At 41.6% G+C, this 16,786-nt stretch overlaps 1 protein-coding gene across 1 annotated transcript in view; it reads right to left on the reverse strand.

Moving 5' to 3' along the window:
- Nucleotides 1-2,060: 2,060 nt before the first annotated feature.
- clmna (calmin a) overlaps nt 2,061-16,786 on the reverse strand; it is a 51,063-nt gene continuing 36,337 nt past the window's right edge. Inside the window, exons 3-14 of the mRNA XM_076106984.1 lie at nt 14,785-14,880; nt 14,590-14,673; nt 14,419-14,511; nt 11,870-12,066; nt 11,468-11,661; nt 10,139-10,221; nt 8,216-9,865; nt 7,802-8,161; nt 4,573-4,751; nt 3,014-3,104; nt 2,859-2,920; nt 2,061-2,184 (exon numbers count right to left, since the gene is read on the reverse strand). Coding sequence (XP_075963099.1) covers nt 2,061-2,184; nt 2,859-2,920; nt 3,014-3,104; nt 4,573-4,751; nt 7,802-8,161; nt 8,216-9,865; nt 10,139-10,221; nt 11,468-11,661; nt 11,870-12,066; nt 14,419-14,511; nt 14,590-14,673; nt 14,785-14,880 — 3,213 coding nt within the window. The remainder of the gene's footprint in view (nt 2,185-2,858; nt 2,921-3,013; nt 3,105-4,572; nt 4,752-7,801; nt 8,162-8,215; nt 9,866-10,138; nt 10,222-11,467; nt 11,662-11,869; nt 12,067-14,418; nt 14,512-14,589; nt 14,674-14,784; nt 14,881-16,786) is intronic.

Genomic DNA, 16,786 nt, shown 5'->3' on the forward strand with positions numbered 1-16,786 from the left:
TAATGAGCCAGCTGGTATGTGATTATGGTGCAGTGTGCTATAGTAATGAGCCAGCTGGTATGTGATTATGGTGCAGTGTGCTATAGTAATGAGCTAGCTGGTATGTGATTATGGTGCAGTGTGCTATAGTAATGAGCCAGCTGGTATGTGATTATGATGCAGTGTGCTATAGTAATGAGCCAGCTGGTATGTGATTATGATGCAGTGTGCTATAGTAATGAGCCAGCTGGTATGTGATTATGGTGCAGTGTGCTATAGTAATGAGCCAGCTGGTATGTGATTATGGTGCAGTGTGCTATAGTAATGAGCCAGCTGGTATGTGATTATGATGCAGTGTGCTATAGTAATGAGCCAGCTGGTATGTGATTATGGTGCAGTGTGCTATAGTAATGAGCCAGCTGGTATGTGATTATGATGCAGTGTGCTATAGTAATGAGCCAGCTGGTATGTGATTATGATGCAGTGTGCTATAGTAATGAGCCAGCTGGTACCGAGCTGGAATGAATGCTCCTCAGTCGGTGGATGGAGGAGCTGTATGCATATCCAGAGTCAACACTTCTGCCACTGCGGAAGAATGATCGGATGAAGGATGTTCACTTTGTCATAGTGCTTCATTATAATGTTCAAAAATAACATATATAGAAAGATATTTCATTGTAGAGCATTCTCTTTTCATTGACAGGCTTGGACAAGCATAGCTCAATCACATAAAACATTTCTTTGTCATAAAACTTAAAAAATCCATAATGAGACACAAAATATTACAAATACATATTCTGCCTCAACTATTATACAATATAGAGCCGCTGGGGTGATGCTTCAGTCCAAGAGTTACTCTCTACGTGTTAAAAACAAGATGTCCATTACTGGGTTTGTGGCCAGTTGTACTTTACTTGTTAGCACTTATACCACTATCTTTGGCAGTTTGTATTATTTTTCAAAAAAGTGCAACGGATCAAAACTCCCCTTCATTAGTTATCTTTACAGCAGTACAGGTATGTAAGCTCAAAGAGCCGGGCTGTATCAGATATATTCTTATTCTCTTTCCCGCCTCAGCTCTACTATCTCCACTTCATATTCTCAGCTTAAAGTACTTTTATTTTTGACTTTTATTTCATTGTCTTAAATGGCTATTCAGATAGGCAAACGGTGCATCCATAAATCCATAGTCTATATCTCGATCTACAAGTCAGAGTGCTGTACAGTCATGTTGTCTTACAATGTGCGCTCTGTCGGCTTTGCACAGCAATAAACCACTAACTATAGTGTCTTTAAACACAATATGGAGGCCACAGTTAAACTGCAACATTTTGAGAAACACGACAATGTTATGAGAAGGGAGTTGTAATTTGGAGAAGAAGTTATAATGTTACATAAAGTCATAACTTTGTGACTAAAAAGTCAATCCTTGGAGAGTAAAGTCACAAGAAAAAGACGTCTTGTTGGTTCTGGTTATTTATTATGGTCTTTGGATATCTTATAACTAAGTTCATAATATTTGTTTGTATTCAAATAAATAAAAAATACACAAAAATAATTGTACATTTATTTTAATAACACTAACGTATCTCAAAATACTTTCCTCATAAAATTACAGCCTAATTTGTAGTTTTTCTTTTAATGCGACTTTTATCTGTAAGTTTACAACTTAACTCTCCAAATCGCACAACTTTATTCTCGATATATTATGACTTTTTATCTTGTAAAATTACAATTTTATTCAAAAAAATATGAGTTATTCCTCAAAATCTCTTCATATTTCCCTAGCAGTGGCCCGAATACATTGTAATACAGATCACTTCAAGCCACATCGAAAGCTAAAAAGCAAAAAGCTAAAACGAAGCTCTATAGTTTGAAATACACATCTTAAATGCCTTCACTTGGTCTGGAGTATAGTCAGTGTGATGGAGAGGAAAGAGGAGTGGCAGTTGAGCTGTATGTGTGTGTGTGTTGGTTTTGGTGGTGGTGCATTACATTTTTATGTAATTGACAAAATTCTATTTTTCCCCCCTGTGAGTGTGAGTGTGTGAGTGTGTGTGTATTTGTGAGTGAGTGTGTGTTCAGGGATCGAGGTTCAGCAGCAGGCTGGGCAGTGTCTTCAGGTCCATCTGTGGCAGCAGCCAGAAGCAGTAGAGCAGCAGCCAGAGCAGCAGCAGCACGTAGAGCTCCCAGCTCTCACTGCACCTACACACACACAGGGGATTAGTGAAAATAACTCCATAGATCATGGTAGCAAGCAGCACTGCAGCAACCAGGTTTGAGTCATTATTAGTCATGGAGGACAGAAATCCATTCTAATGTCCGTTACAATAAAAGTCAAATATTTAGATTACATTTACTGTTCTGATAGAGACCATTACAGAAACATCCGAAGTCTGAAATCCTTTCTTATCTCAGTTTAGGATGGCATTTAGGATCTTTCCTAACTGCGTTTAGAAAGAAAGAAATCTTATCTTATAGGATAAAAGTTCAGCTACTACAGAAATGTGCTAATGTAGGTAAAGAATCCTCAATCAGGATGGCTTATAGAGCCTGTCCTAACTTCAAAAGAACTGGGGAAATGGCAGCAGCACTGTTGTTAGGTCTGTAAGGCAATGGCACAGAAGATGGGGAACAACATACCAAAACATAATGATCGAAGGGCTACTCCAACTGTGTGATGACTTAAATGCTGTTTCATTTACATGCTAGACCATGTATTCAAGGTCATACATATCGACTGCGAAGACCATTCATGTGGCGTTTGATGACTACTAGTCCACCACTTTGGTTGCTGAAGCTTACGACCAGTAAAAGCATTTTGTTGTGAAAGACTGATGTAGTATAGAAAAGTTGAACAGGGAGGGAAAAGTTCTTACCAAGAATCAGAGTCACCGTTGTCAGCTCTTCTGGTCGCTGCAGTGACAGCTGTCTGATTGTCCTGTGAGTCGTAAAATAAATACAAGGGAAACACTCTCAGTACTCACAATCACAGAGAACATCAATCCAAACGCAAATGGAGTGTCAAACCAACCGTGGACTCGGTGAAGCGAGCCCCCTTTCTGTGACGGAGAACTGGAGGGATCTGGCTTTCATCCTGTCTGCTGGAACTTTTACTGTCACTCCTGAAAAGACCAAATACATCAGTTTAGTCTCCACAAGAGAGAGAGAGCAGGCCCAGGAAATACAGTGGTAACAGCTATTAAGACATCTTTTGGACTTTTTTCAAATATTAAAAGTATGAAACCAAAACTAAAACCCTACTTAACTATTTTGTTTTGGTCATAGGAACCTGAAAAGAACACAATTTTCCTTAGAATACTGACTAATTGCTTTTAATGTAATTACAATAAATTGGTGGCAGAAGACAAGTCAAAGCAAAGATAAATGAAAAGAACTAGTGGAGCAAACTAAAAGCAGCAAAGCAATGTGGAGGCTTTTGAAACACGATGGGCTTCAAGGCACAGACATGCAGAAGGCCCCACCACCACTCACTCCTACATGGAGCAGACTTTATAGTTGTTTAGCCTCTTTTTGTTGTTGTTTTGTGTCTCCTTGTAGTTACGCATGTCTCTGTGGTTTTGAGTCTCTGTGAGCATTTTGTGTGTCTTTGTAGTTATTTTGTGTCACTTTGTAATTATTTTGGTCTTTTTGTCGTTATTTTTTTGTCTGTGGTTTTATTGGCCCTTTGTAGTTGCTTAGCGTCTGTTTGTAGTTGCTTAGCGTCTCTTTGTAGTTGCTTAGCATGTCTTTGTAGTTGCTTAGCGTGTCTTTGTAGTTGCTTAGTGTCTCTTTGTAGTCCTGCATTTGTTTGTAGTGTTTGTGTCTTTTGTAGTTGTTTTGCGTCTCTTTGTATTCGCTCTGTGTCCCTTTGTGGTTGTTTCGCCCCTTTTCATAGTCGTGAGTCTCTTCCTATTTGAGTGACATTGTGTTGGCGAGAGCCAGGGGGCCCCTGTGCGTATGTTGATATGGGCTTGCATGCATGTATAAGAATATATTCGTAAACCTTTTCCACTTTTCCCTGAGTTACACCCTGAAAGGTAAGACATCTTTATGGACCCATCAGTGACATGAGTAAACTCATGACCATAAAGTAAGATACTGAACACTGAAGTTACGCTGAAATATTGTTTCCCATATTACACAAAATGCCAGCGCCCGCATGCATACATCATCTCCTCTGAATCCCTCGTGTGTAGATAAACAGTTTGACTCCCACATGGAAAGAGACTTAACAATGAAAACTGATAGAGGCAATTACAGAAATGGGGTTTGATCTGAAAGTGGGAAGGATCATAACTTTACTTCCACTGCTGAATATGAACAGAATTACACTCTCTTGTATTGATGAATTAAACCACATTAATGTATTCCCCTTGCTTCAGTCCACAGTCTCTTAACCCTCATGAGGCCTTTCTTCATTCCCATCACCAGCCCACATAGATTACTTTGTTCAGTACATTTAAGGAAATATCTGAGCAAAGTGAGAGAGAGCAGGTCAGACCAGCCTCATCCATTGCATAACACTGGTTCCCCCAGGGTCCACTGTGTTTCTCAGTGTAGCAGGGAGCTGACTAAGAATAGAAAGCCTACCTCACAGGCTCTGTGTTTTCCCTGGCAGAGCCTGAGCTCTGCTGCTCGGCCTCACTGAGATCATTGCCGTCTGCTGGAGCATCATCACCCCAGAGTCCTCCTGTCTTCTCCCCGGGCAACAGACAGAGATCCTGGGATTGAGATGCTCTGTGAGTCTCCTGGTTGGTCTTTGTGACCACCTAATAAGAGCAAGACACGATGAGAGGCACAGCTTTCAGCAGCTTAGTAACGCACAGGGGGGAAAGACATTTGAACAACTACTGGTCAAATTGCCAGAAGTCAACAACAATTAGTACGTATACATGCACAAAATATTCCTTATTCCAAAAAAAACTATATTCCTGCTAAGCTGTATACATGGCTGATGGACATGAATATTCCACTAACATTCATGTTGACAAGCAGCCATGTATATTCTGATTAACATAACTGGTGGTGGTCTTGTTCAAGCGTGCAACCAAAGCCTCCCTGCTCTCTCATTCCTTCAACCACCTTTGTGAAAAGGTTGTTGGTGTTTCTCCTTCCAACCCGAAATGTGGGCTTTTCTGTTGTGCATGCATCTTTGCAAAGCGTTAGCTAGTTTGTTTGTGTACAACAAACAGGGCTGGCCGTAAACAGGCAAGAGGCTGTGTGGCCATGTGCTGCAAACTGCCGCAAAACCCCAATTGAGACACATATTCCCAATGCGCTGTATACACGTCCAAAGAATGCTCCTAAAACCCAAATAATATCGGCATATCCAACATCCTGGTCGGGAAAAGCTCTATTCGAAATAAGGTCGAAATCGAAGGATCGACATGGAAGATGCTGTTTACATTACCTGTATCAAATTCTGAATATTGTCATATTCAGAATAATAGTGAAATATTGGTCTGCATGTAAACAATGTTGATGAAATTGAATGTGGATATCCATGGTCCCCACAGGATGAATGCTAATGTCTTCTCTGGCACCACCTTCAGGTCAAAACCTCAAAGCGTTTAAAAAGAAAAACTTCTCTTTAATGGGCAGATTGCCATGAAAGCTACTGAGCTCATTCACACGTAGTGGACAAACCCATTGCATGTTGGGAACCCTGTGAGCTCTTCTGTAGTACCACCCTCAGACCAAAACATCTGCAACCTAGACATAGCCAAAAACTGCACTGCAGTGCAATAGATTACCATAGAATTTGACTATAAGCATTCATGCTTCCCAGATGATGAGCCCTTGTTCATATAATGACCGTGTCAAATTTCCTCAGGCATCATCCTTTGGAGAAACGTGACATTTGTAGTCCTACTACGGATAATGCTCTAAGAAGAGCTAAATCCGCAGTGTATTATCTTAATGTCTAATGCTTCTATATATAAAGGTCAGGTGTAATGAAACATGTTTTACTCTAGTGGCTGCTTGAAGGGCTTTGAACTTTGTCGACCTCAATGCTTCAAACATTGTGTTTGAGGATTAAACCCTGACAATCATATACTGCTAATTAATTCAATTCTTAGCCTGTAAAGTCTTTTGGACGGACGACACCGCACAACAAACTTAGTTTGAAACGTTCTGAGAACTTGTTTTAAATTAAAAAGCAAGTCTTGTAAACTGCAAATGTTAATGTATTACTGAGTAGCTCCATTTAATCTGAGGCACATGTTCAGCTACTCTTCCACTTATAGACAAAACCCCATAATTAAGACTGGGTGATAATTCAATATTATTGCTCATTATTTCTGCATTTAATTGCATTGCAAACAAAATCCACATCCAGTTCAATTTTTACCACAATCTATCACAGTGTGACATCTTTAATGATTGAACCTGTATTTGTTGAAAATGAAGGGACGTTAATCTAGTAAAAGAGGAACACAGAAAACGTTGGACACGAATGGCTCAAACTGGAGTTTAGATCATTTCCCTATTTCTGTGAATTGCAATGATATCTCACCAGTGCTCATAGCTGGTAGTTATGTTTTCAGGCAGTATTCACTGTGGGTTTGACTCTGAATATGTAGTTTTTTCCAATAAATAATTCAAAATAACAGTGAACATTAGCGTGAGTACATCACAGTGACAGGGTTTCACAGAGCATCAGAGGAACAGACTATGACTGCACGATAAATGCCAGCAGGTCTTCTGGTCATTAGGTGAGATATTGTGGAAGTGTGACATGTCACATTGCTTCATGTGCCTGTTTGGGCAGTTGGACATTAGACACACACATACACAGACAGGCAGACCGACTGGAAGGCAGTGTTTTCTAAGACAACACTTAGTTTACACTGAATGGAAAAAAACACAGCAAAGCTACCCAGAAGACTAAGACTTGTGTTGAAGTAAAATCGCAAAACATTCACTCGTTCCAGGTTTTTAAATGTGAGGATGTGCAGGTTTTCTCTCTTTTATGTTAATCAATCTTTTCAGGGTTTGAAAATAAGGTACTTGTATATGTTCAATTTGTAATAGTCAGTCCATATTCTGATGTTTAACAGGTATGGTTTACCATACTCACCCTCTTAGTTTAGTGCATTCTCATGCAAACATGTGCTAATTAGTAGAGATGTTCCGATACCAATCTTTCCTTCCAGATACGGATTCCAATACCTGAACTTGCGTATCGGCCGAAACAGAGTACCGATCGGATAGCACTGTGATAAAAATTTAAATCTATATGTGTTGTAATTTTTTGAGCAGCTGTATACTAATTTTCATTTCTTCTTTAGTTTGACTGATTTTTCAGTGTAAAATATTGTCAAATTGCAAATAATTAGCAGTAAACACAAAGTCCAGCTGAGTATAGACCCCTAAAAATAAGATTTCAATAAAAGTAGGCCATAGCTGAGACTGATGGGAATGTCATTAGTTTAACAAAGTATTGGACAAATTGACATCTTGACCTGATAGTGGTGCTAGATGAGATGTCAGAGGATCAGGAAGGATCATCTCTACCACATTTCATGTCAATCAATCCAAAAGTTGTTGGGAGATTCACTCAAAATCAAAAATATCAACTTAATGGTGGTGCAAAAAAAAAGTCACGGAACATTTGTGTAAAATTTCATGGCAAGAAATTTCAGCCTGGACCAAAGTGGTGGATTGTCCAGACGACCTACCAACATTGCCATTCCTAGATATCCCCAGAACTGCACTGCAGCTAAACAGAAATACTAACAACTGTTTAAAAGCACAAGCTCATGTAAAAACCGAAATGTCTGATTGTACAGAGGTGCTGCTGAATAAACACATTTACCTTGTCATTCTCTTGTATCGAATCCACTCCATTCCTGAAGTCTTCACCCAGCAGGCTGAGGGGTTGGTCAGGTTGAGTCTCTGAAGCAGGAGCTGGCTGGAGAGCAGATACACTCAAAACTGAAGGCCAACTCTGCATTTCAGTATCGGGTGGCTCTACAAACATGGACTCCTCTTTGTCAGGGTAGAACAGATCCATGGGTTCGATGGAGTCACCAACTACATCCTCTGTGTGAGGACTTTGATCAATGTCTGTATAACTCTTGTGTCCATCCTGTTGATCAGTTGAATCTATTTCCTGCTCAGTATTCACAGGTTGAGATGTAGCATCCGTAGAGGAAGTCTGAGAAGTCGAGTCCTTCTCAGTTTTACCTGTCTGAGAGTGATGGTGGGGACTCTCACATTCCTGTTTGGCTTCACTTATAGCCATTTTACCTCTCGTGTCCGGCTCGCTTATGTCTGAATTCAGTGATCTGCTGGTGTCATGTTCATCCAAATGTCTGCTTTCTATGTCATTTATTTGTTCTGAAGCTGTTGATTTATCATGTTCTGATACCAGACAGGATGGAATCTCAACATAGTCATTGGAGTCACTGCTCAATTCATGTGGATTTTGAGGGCAGTTGACATCTGTGTCAGTTCCCTCTGGCTGATGTACATCATCGTGCCCAACATGAGCTTGTCTTTCTGGGTCACATATTCCCTCTGCGTCCTGTTCTTCTGGCTCACTGGAAGCAGAGATCAGAGGGACATTTATGCCAGGGCTTGGGTCCAGACTTGTTTCTGAAGCTCTGTCTTGGTTGGTTGGATGTGTCTCTGAGCTAAAGCTTTCTTGAGCATGTAGGTCATCTCTTAGAACTCCTTCACTTGCTTCATCTTGTGTTTCTTCAACATCGTCACCCCTTTCCTTTAAAATCACAGACTCTTCTCTTGACTCCCCTCTTGTCACCTCGGACAAAGAGTCTTTTTCCTGATATCCAGTTTCCACTTCAAACTCCTCACAGTTATCTCTCTCATTCTGACTTTCAGTTTGACCAGCAATTTGTTCTTTCAGGTCCCTTGCACCCCCAATGAAGACCGCAGTTCTCTCTTCAACACTGGTTTTGTTTAGTTGCGATTGGTTAGATTGATCAGTTTCATAGAGATTTTCCCCCCCTGAGTTGGTCAGTTCCTCTGCATTGCACAGTCCTAAAGAAGGTTTTTGCTCTCTGCTCTGACTTGCATCGGTCTGTTTAGACTCTACTTCTTCTGTAATCTCAGCTTTGCTATGATCAGGTATCTGTTCTAGCGCTATGTCCTGGTTGTACTTCTCAAGGTTCACCTCTTTCTCTTTCACTACTTCCGTTAGTTTTTTCTCAAAATGCCCTTGACTTTTCTCCTGGGTGCTCTCCAATGAGCTCAGTGAGTAAATTCCTTCATCGATATACGACTCAGTAATAGCCTGCTCATCAGGGGCTCTATCCTCCATGGATAGGACACATCCTTCATCAACAGTAGTGACCTCCACAGGGGTGGCACGATACACATCCCAGGCTGTTCCACTGTCACACAAAGAACTGTCACTTCGGCTTTCACAAAACTTCTCTGGCATCACCCCAAACTCGCTCTCCACCCAGGAGTCCGGTGAGCTGATTGCCGAGTCGCCAATTATTGACTCAGTGGTTACAGAGTCAGGCATTGATGAGCCTGTGGGCGAGTGAGTGTAAGACAATTGTGGGGAGTTAGAGGTTGAGTTGTTAGGGACCTCACTAGCAGATCCCTTGGGGTCTTCAACCGCACTGCTGGAGATGTCTTCCATGTGGGGGGGATCTGCTAAGATGTCTTCACTGGACCACGAGCGAGCTGCAGCCGGCCTAAAGGGGGGTGACATGGCGCTCCGATCCTCTGACACAGAGGAAATTAAGATTTTGGGTGGCGGTTGGGTACAGAGCCTCTGGAACATGTAGGACCTCTCCTTCACTCTGCTTCGGTGGATGCTATTCCTTATGTGGTTGGAGTCACTGTCGTGGAAGTTCAGTCGGCTCATGGAGAAACTTCGTTCGATCAGCTGGACGGGCTCCTCCGGCTGAGAGAGAAACACAAAAGTTGGCAGAAATGTCTCTGTGCTCACCATCAGAGATTATTGTTTTGTCAAAATCTGACTGACACATATCCTCCATGCTCTGTAAAGGCCTTTACATTCGGGGCGTGACGATTAAACAGCAAAGAAATGCGGAAAAACTTGCATTCTGTGAGAACGTATTCATGACAAAAACACCAGTTGAGAAAATATATTGAGATTTAATCAAAGGGAAAATAAAGCCCCCGGTGTGTAAAGGCCATAAGAAAGGATTCTTACTTCCTCTATGCCAGGGAAGTGCTCCAGGAACTGTGACACATACGTCATGATGGATTGCTCATCTGGTGCATTGATAGTCACATCTGAGCATGGGAAGATAAACAATTTACAATTATCACAGTGGTATTTTACATAAAGACCCCCATGATATTTAAGCTTCCTCCCAACAGTTATGACACACACTTTATAACACAACAGTCTGAAAAGGGCTGCAGGATATATTATTTCAGCATCGACATTGCGATGTGCACATGCGAACCAGTCAAATCGGAAACACATTTGCTGCTTGGTACAAAAAGGAAAACTTTCTGGTTTCCATTATTTACCAACAGTCTAGGTATGCCCGGTCAGTTTCATAAAGAACCATGTATATGGCTAAACTTCTCAGCGGTCAGCCGGGGTTATTCAACACTGCGGGTCAGAGACGGCCACTGCACAAGCTCTGCAGTTCTATCCATAATGAGCAGAACGTAATTAGATCAATGAAGCTAGCAATGTTACATAGTGTGAAAGGGGCTACATATAGTCAGTAAGTGTGGCAGTATTGCTCACACGTGGTAAGCAAATAACACTAAGACAATTTTAACGGATTTCTAAAGGTCAATTTAAAGAGAGAAAAAGTTGTTAAATAGCCATATAATAATAATAGTAGGAAAGAGTTACTGGAGGACTTTTTTGCTAAGAGTACCAACACTAAAACCATGGCATGAATATTATATTATTATATATAGTATTGATTTTTCATTAATAGTTTACATGCAAAGATTGGTGACAGACAGTGGCTCAGATTGCACCAAAGGTAGTGCTATGGTGTTGGATGTTACAGGGACTGTAATGAATGCTATGGTAGATCCCACTGTTCCGATTGCATAAAAAAGTAACTTAATTGCATAAAAAGTAAACTTTTTTTTAACTCAGATGTCATGCATATGGTGGTGTGTCCTGGTGCCAGTTTTCACAAAAATGTTATTTAAAAGAAATCACAATAAATTAATGAAATAAATGCAGAAATCGCCTTGCTTACAGTTTTGGGATATATTGAATCGGACCCCTTGTATCGTGATACGTATTGTATTAGAAGATTCTTGCTGGGAACAGACCCCGGGGAAGACCCAGAACACGCTGGAGGGATTACATCTCCCAGCTGGCCTGGGAACGCCTCGGGATCCCCCAGAATGAGCTGGAACATGTTGCCGGTGAGAGGGAAGTCTGGGTCAGCCTGCTTGGCCTGTTGCCACCGCGACCCGACCCCGGATAAGCGGAGGAAAATGGATGGATGGATGGATTCTTGCTAGTACACAACCCTAGTAAAATAGTCTTTTTCTTTACCCTCAGGCTCCAGTAAGCGTGGGATACCCAGGCTGTAGTGGGCTATTCTGAAGCCGTCCTCCAGATTCTCCTTGGCGGTCCTCAGCAGTGCCTTCCTCATGTCCACCAGGCTGGGGTCAATGGACTTAATGACAGCCAAGAAGGCCAGACCACTTGTCCAGCTCTTCCCAAAGTCCTTCACTGCCACACTATACCTATGACGGGACATATCAAGTGGACAGGGTCAGTCCAGAAAGACCGCCAAACAAAACATTGCTTGTCCCTTCTTACTGTTTTGCTTGCTGTCCATTGGTATGTACCGTATATTCACCAGAAATAAAAGCCAACACAACACTAAGAAATTGTTTGTTTTTTTCAGACTTCTAGGACTTTATTCAACAGTCTTTATTAAAATACACTCACTTGCGTGTTCGCTTCTGCACCCACTGTAGCAGCTTTTTGATGGCCTTGCTGTGTTCTCGCATGGCCGTGGATGCCGACTGTCTCTCATCTGACGGCATGCTGCAGTAGGACGTGTCGGAGTCAGAGCTAGTGGGGATGGACGAAAGGCTGGAGGAAGAGGGGAACTGGCTCCTGATGTTCCCAGTAAACTCCTTAATCTGGGAGGAGACAGTGAGTTGGATTATTTACCCAAGTGCTTTATGCTGACAGAGTGCTTTATACATAGTTCCCTACTGAAGAGTGGGATTGGCCCAGAAAAACCAAACAGTGTTAGAAACTGTCCCAGGTATGAAATAGAATATGTTCTGATTCAAGATTCTTGGAAAAGACAACAAACAGGTTAAAGTCCCATCAATATCAGGATTTATTACACCATGGTTACCATAGAAACAATGATATACGATGTAATCAGTTCAACAGATGACGAGAGATATGTGAGAATCAAAGCCCTCAAAACACTCAGAGGATCAGTTCAGTGCTGCATCTGTTGATAGACCTTGGAGATGGAATTCAGTTTACTTGTCACGGTTAGTCTGTGAAAACAGTCACGTAATGTCTTTGAAGGAGCTTTCTAAAGTCTGAGAAAGTAACCGTGATGATGTCAGACTTTAAGAAAACAAATTCAGAACTGAAAGCCTGCATAATAGACTGTATTGAAAACCAGTTGGCCAAAAGTAGTCAGTGTCTTGGACGTGTTATCATGCAGGATATTTATATCTCCACACATCAAGAGGTTGATCCCTAACAGCTTCAAATCTGGCATCCTAAGATGTTAAAAGCACAGTTACCAGAATTTTGTTGTATGCAATATCATAGCACTAAAGAACATCCCTCCACTCTTCTCGATTTATTCCACAGCAAAACATAACAGCTAAGCGACAGTGTTAGACAGGTACCTCTACGTGAAACCTGAACAGAGTCCTTTAAGAAGTCACATGACTACATAAGACCACAGCGTAGACATGGGTCAATCGTGATCATGATTCCAACGTGTTAAGATGCCAGACTTTAACCATTAACAAGCAATAACTTGGCTTGCTAAGACAAAGATTTTGCCAGATAAGTGGATAAAACACAAGAAAGCGTTCCTCCAAATGATTTGCAGCAGACAGAAGTCACGTGGCCATTCACAAGTAGGCGAGGGTTTAACTAAATTGAAATCTCGGACTTAAGATTCAAGACTCTGGAAAATCTTTATCTTTTAGTCGCATTAACATTAATAAAAATGTCTGACGAGCTGACTCGACTTGAGACTTGACCTGGACACGAGCTCAAGGACAAGACTTGACTTGGAAATAACACAAAGACTTAAGACTTGAGTTTGGCACCAGCTCAAGGACTTAAGACTTGACTTTGGCACCAGCTCAAGGACTTATGTCTTGACTAGGACTCTCACTCAAAGACTTGAGTCTTGACTAGGACTCTCACTCAAAGACTTGAGACTTGACTTGGACTCTCACTCAAAGACTTGAGACTTGACTAGGACTCTCACTCAAAGACTTGAGACTTGGGGCTAACTGATAAAGGCAAGGCTTACAGTAGCTAGGTTCATCCTAACTGGACACCGTGGTAATGTTACACATCAGTTCTCCAGCCAAGCATTGAACAAACCTTTTTGTAGTGGCCATTTGTCAACTTCATCCAACTTAAACAAACAATACTCAAACGCCACTGATGCACCGTGGTCGGTATTTTTACGCAGCCAGAAGAGAGTGGATTGTCCATGCAGGATTCCGATTTTTGTGTTTATTGAATAAAGCAAACAAACGAACAAACAAACGAACTAACAAAACTCCTGTCGTGCTGTCTCTCCTGTGATGTGATATGCTGGTAAAAACTATACGCCCACCCCGGTGCATGCTGGTCCTATCCTTCTACTCATATATATAGCAACAGGTGCCCACAGTAATTACCCAAAAAACAATATAACTCAACAAATTACTATTAAAGAGAAAAATAATCTTAATATATAAAACATCTACAATAATTAAACAATACTACTTATAAATGAAATAACAAAATACAATATCAAATAAATAGCTCCAACACTTTTGATTCATCTTGTTTTTGAACTGATTTGAATGATTTGGTACACTGAAAAGAACTGCTTTGCCCATCACTACGAAAGAAGATCAGGGTATCGTGCACATTACTCCCGCTCCTCCCAGCTCAGAACAGGCAGTGTAGACAGCTCCAGAGAGTTGAGTGCTTCCAGAATTAGAGGACAGTCTGTGTGAACTGCAGAGATAATTGTTCCCTCATAGTGTCCGTCCAAGGCATTGAACCGCAGTGTGTTTCACATAAACCACCCAGTGAACTGCTCTTCGATAGGCTTTTGTGAATGGAAAGTCCAAAGGCTGTGAAGCAGCCACTTCATTCTTACTCTTGACCTCATTTTGAGTGAAAAAAAGGGAAAGGAAAGGAGGGAACTCAAAGTACAGAGGGGAGCGGATGAAGAGGCATTAGATAGTAGGATAGATCAAAAGAATTGGCAGGGAGAGTGAGCTTACCTGGAAGAAGAGGATGATGTTCCAGATCAGTCCCAAGACAATGGAGGAGTTTCCATCAGCGACGTCGGCTGCATCGATACTGACTAGCTTCACCTGAGGACACACGTACGCATGTGTCAATCAACAAGCGGTAGGTGGACATGTCTTCACGCTACCTGTTGCGGTACTCACGTTTCTCTCCTCCAGGAAAGACAGGACCTTGGCGATGTTGTTGAGTCTGAAAATACGATGGGAGGACCTCTTGAACCCGTGAAGCTGGAGGATCATTAGGAATGAGAAAAGTATTATTGAACAATATAAAAACTGCCAACCAACACAACTCTTAATGCCAGTACAGCTGCGGCACTGTACAGTTCTCACACTGACCAGCTTGCAGCCGGAGAGTTCTTCCAGCAGGGCCATGAGGATGTGCCCATCCTGTATGTCCCGGAAAAGGTCATGGACCTCAATGGGCGGGTCACACTGAAAATGGAGGGAAAGAAAAGTGAAAGAGAGAGAGTTAGAGCTGAATGACTAGTTGATTTATCAAATAGTAGATTCAAAAAAGAAAATATCTGCAACTCTTGTGATCATCAAAAATGTAATATTTGCTTTTTAAATGTGTGGATTGGATGTTTTTCTTCATCATACATGACAGTTATATGAATATCTTTGTTTGTTTATTTGTGCAAATTGATTAATAATGAAAATAATCTGTAGTTGCAGCCCTTGATAGAATATAGAATAGTTCATAAATTGGATACCATTAACCGTCACAGTTTTTGACACCATTACACTGTATATGTCTTGGACATTTCGATATTCACCCCCACCCCCCCAAAAAACCTGTAAATGCAACCAAGAGGCATTAAAGATGGACTCAAATCTGAAGAAAGTACAAATGCATCATCTCAGAACATAAAGGGCACAGTCAGAGTTCAGATCCAACAGTGTGCCATCGGTCCTCCCAAACACACCCTGGAGCTTTAGAGGGAAAATATGTCAGTGTTCATGGTAAATGTAGTCCACTATGCACCAATTCATTCCTCAGTGCACGCTACTTTGACCCAGAAAGGGGAGTTCACAGATGCAAAAATTTGTTGTACCTGCATCCAGCGCAGTCATTTGATTTGACTGCCGTAGTTGGAAGCAAGGAAGAACTACAAACTATTTCTGCTTGGATTTCTCTTGGTAACCACCGGGTGTGCTCTAGATTGTGCAGTTTGTGCACAAATAAATGCTGCAGCTCCTCAGGACCAATGAAAGTGGGGCGTATAGAAGCAATGTTGGACAGAATCACTTCTCTGGGTCAATGCTGCGTGCGCTGAGGAATTTATTGATTCAATTGACTACATTTACCATCAACACTGACTGGACAGCCACATAAAAAGGTGCCGATTACTCCTTTTAATTCAACACATTGGATGGAACTGAACAGCTCTCCAAACAGCACTCATCTATACGGTAACAATAAGGGCATGCAGAGATGTTCACTCTAAAGACAGCAGCAGTAACCCACCGTGTGCACTGCCTGAGCCAACACTCAGCCCTGTCATCACAACGACTTATTACTAACTCAGGCATTTGTGAACTTGTCTGAACACGGTGAACGGGTGAATAGTGTGGGGGGGGGAGTGAAGTGACTGGAACTTTCCAAGACGACAGAAGACAAATGTATGATTGTTAATTAGTGGGTCAGAGATTTGATGCAGGGCCAAACAATGGGTAAGAGCAAAGAGGCTCATTGTGCGAGAGAAAACAAAAGATTTGATCAGACGCTCTCAGACTCTCGGCTCACCCGGACTCACCCCTTTTTGGAGGGGGGGGGACGGGACAAAAGCAAAGACCGGCATGTCAGTGTAAACACAGTGACGTAAGGCTCTGGTGGAGGTTGCCGCGGCAGGCATTTGATATAGTGTGTGTGTGTGTGTGACATTAAGGTGGAGGTAGATGCACATAAGGGATGTTTCTCCCAATCTTTCCCCATTAAAGGCTTTTTCTGTATGAATCAAGGGTCTAAGGACAGAAAGTATCGTAGTCCTGAACAGATTGTAAAGTCCCCTCATGCCTTTTGGGCTGTATAAATAAAATGGTGTAAAAATGTATTTATCATGAAGCTCTTAAATAAATGTTAGAAAATATATACATATACATATAAATATGTATGTATTATTTACTTATTTGACAAAATAATGTTTCTATGATGGTTCTGTAATTTGTTTATTTCTAATTAATCAATCACTTTGTATATACTTGTGTCCCCCATTTGGGCCTCCACCCAACCAACCAATCTAATTTCTAGTCCCTCTCATTGACAGGATCCTCCTCGGGTCCCTCGGAGCATTTCTCCTGTATGTGGCTCAAAGCTCCGGGCAGCAGAGGAGGGGCC

This window comes from Anarhichas minor, unplaced genomic scaffold (genome assembly GCF_050575085.1).
Source record: "Anarhichas minor isolate MPS153535 unplaced genomic scaffold, ASM5057508v1 ptg000037l, whole genome shotgun sequence".
Taxonomy (NCBI): Eukaryota; Metazoa; Chordata; class Actinopteri; order Perciformes; family Anarhichadidae; genus Anarhichas; species Anarhichas minor.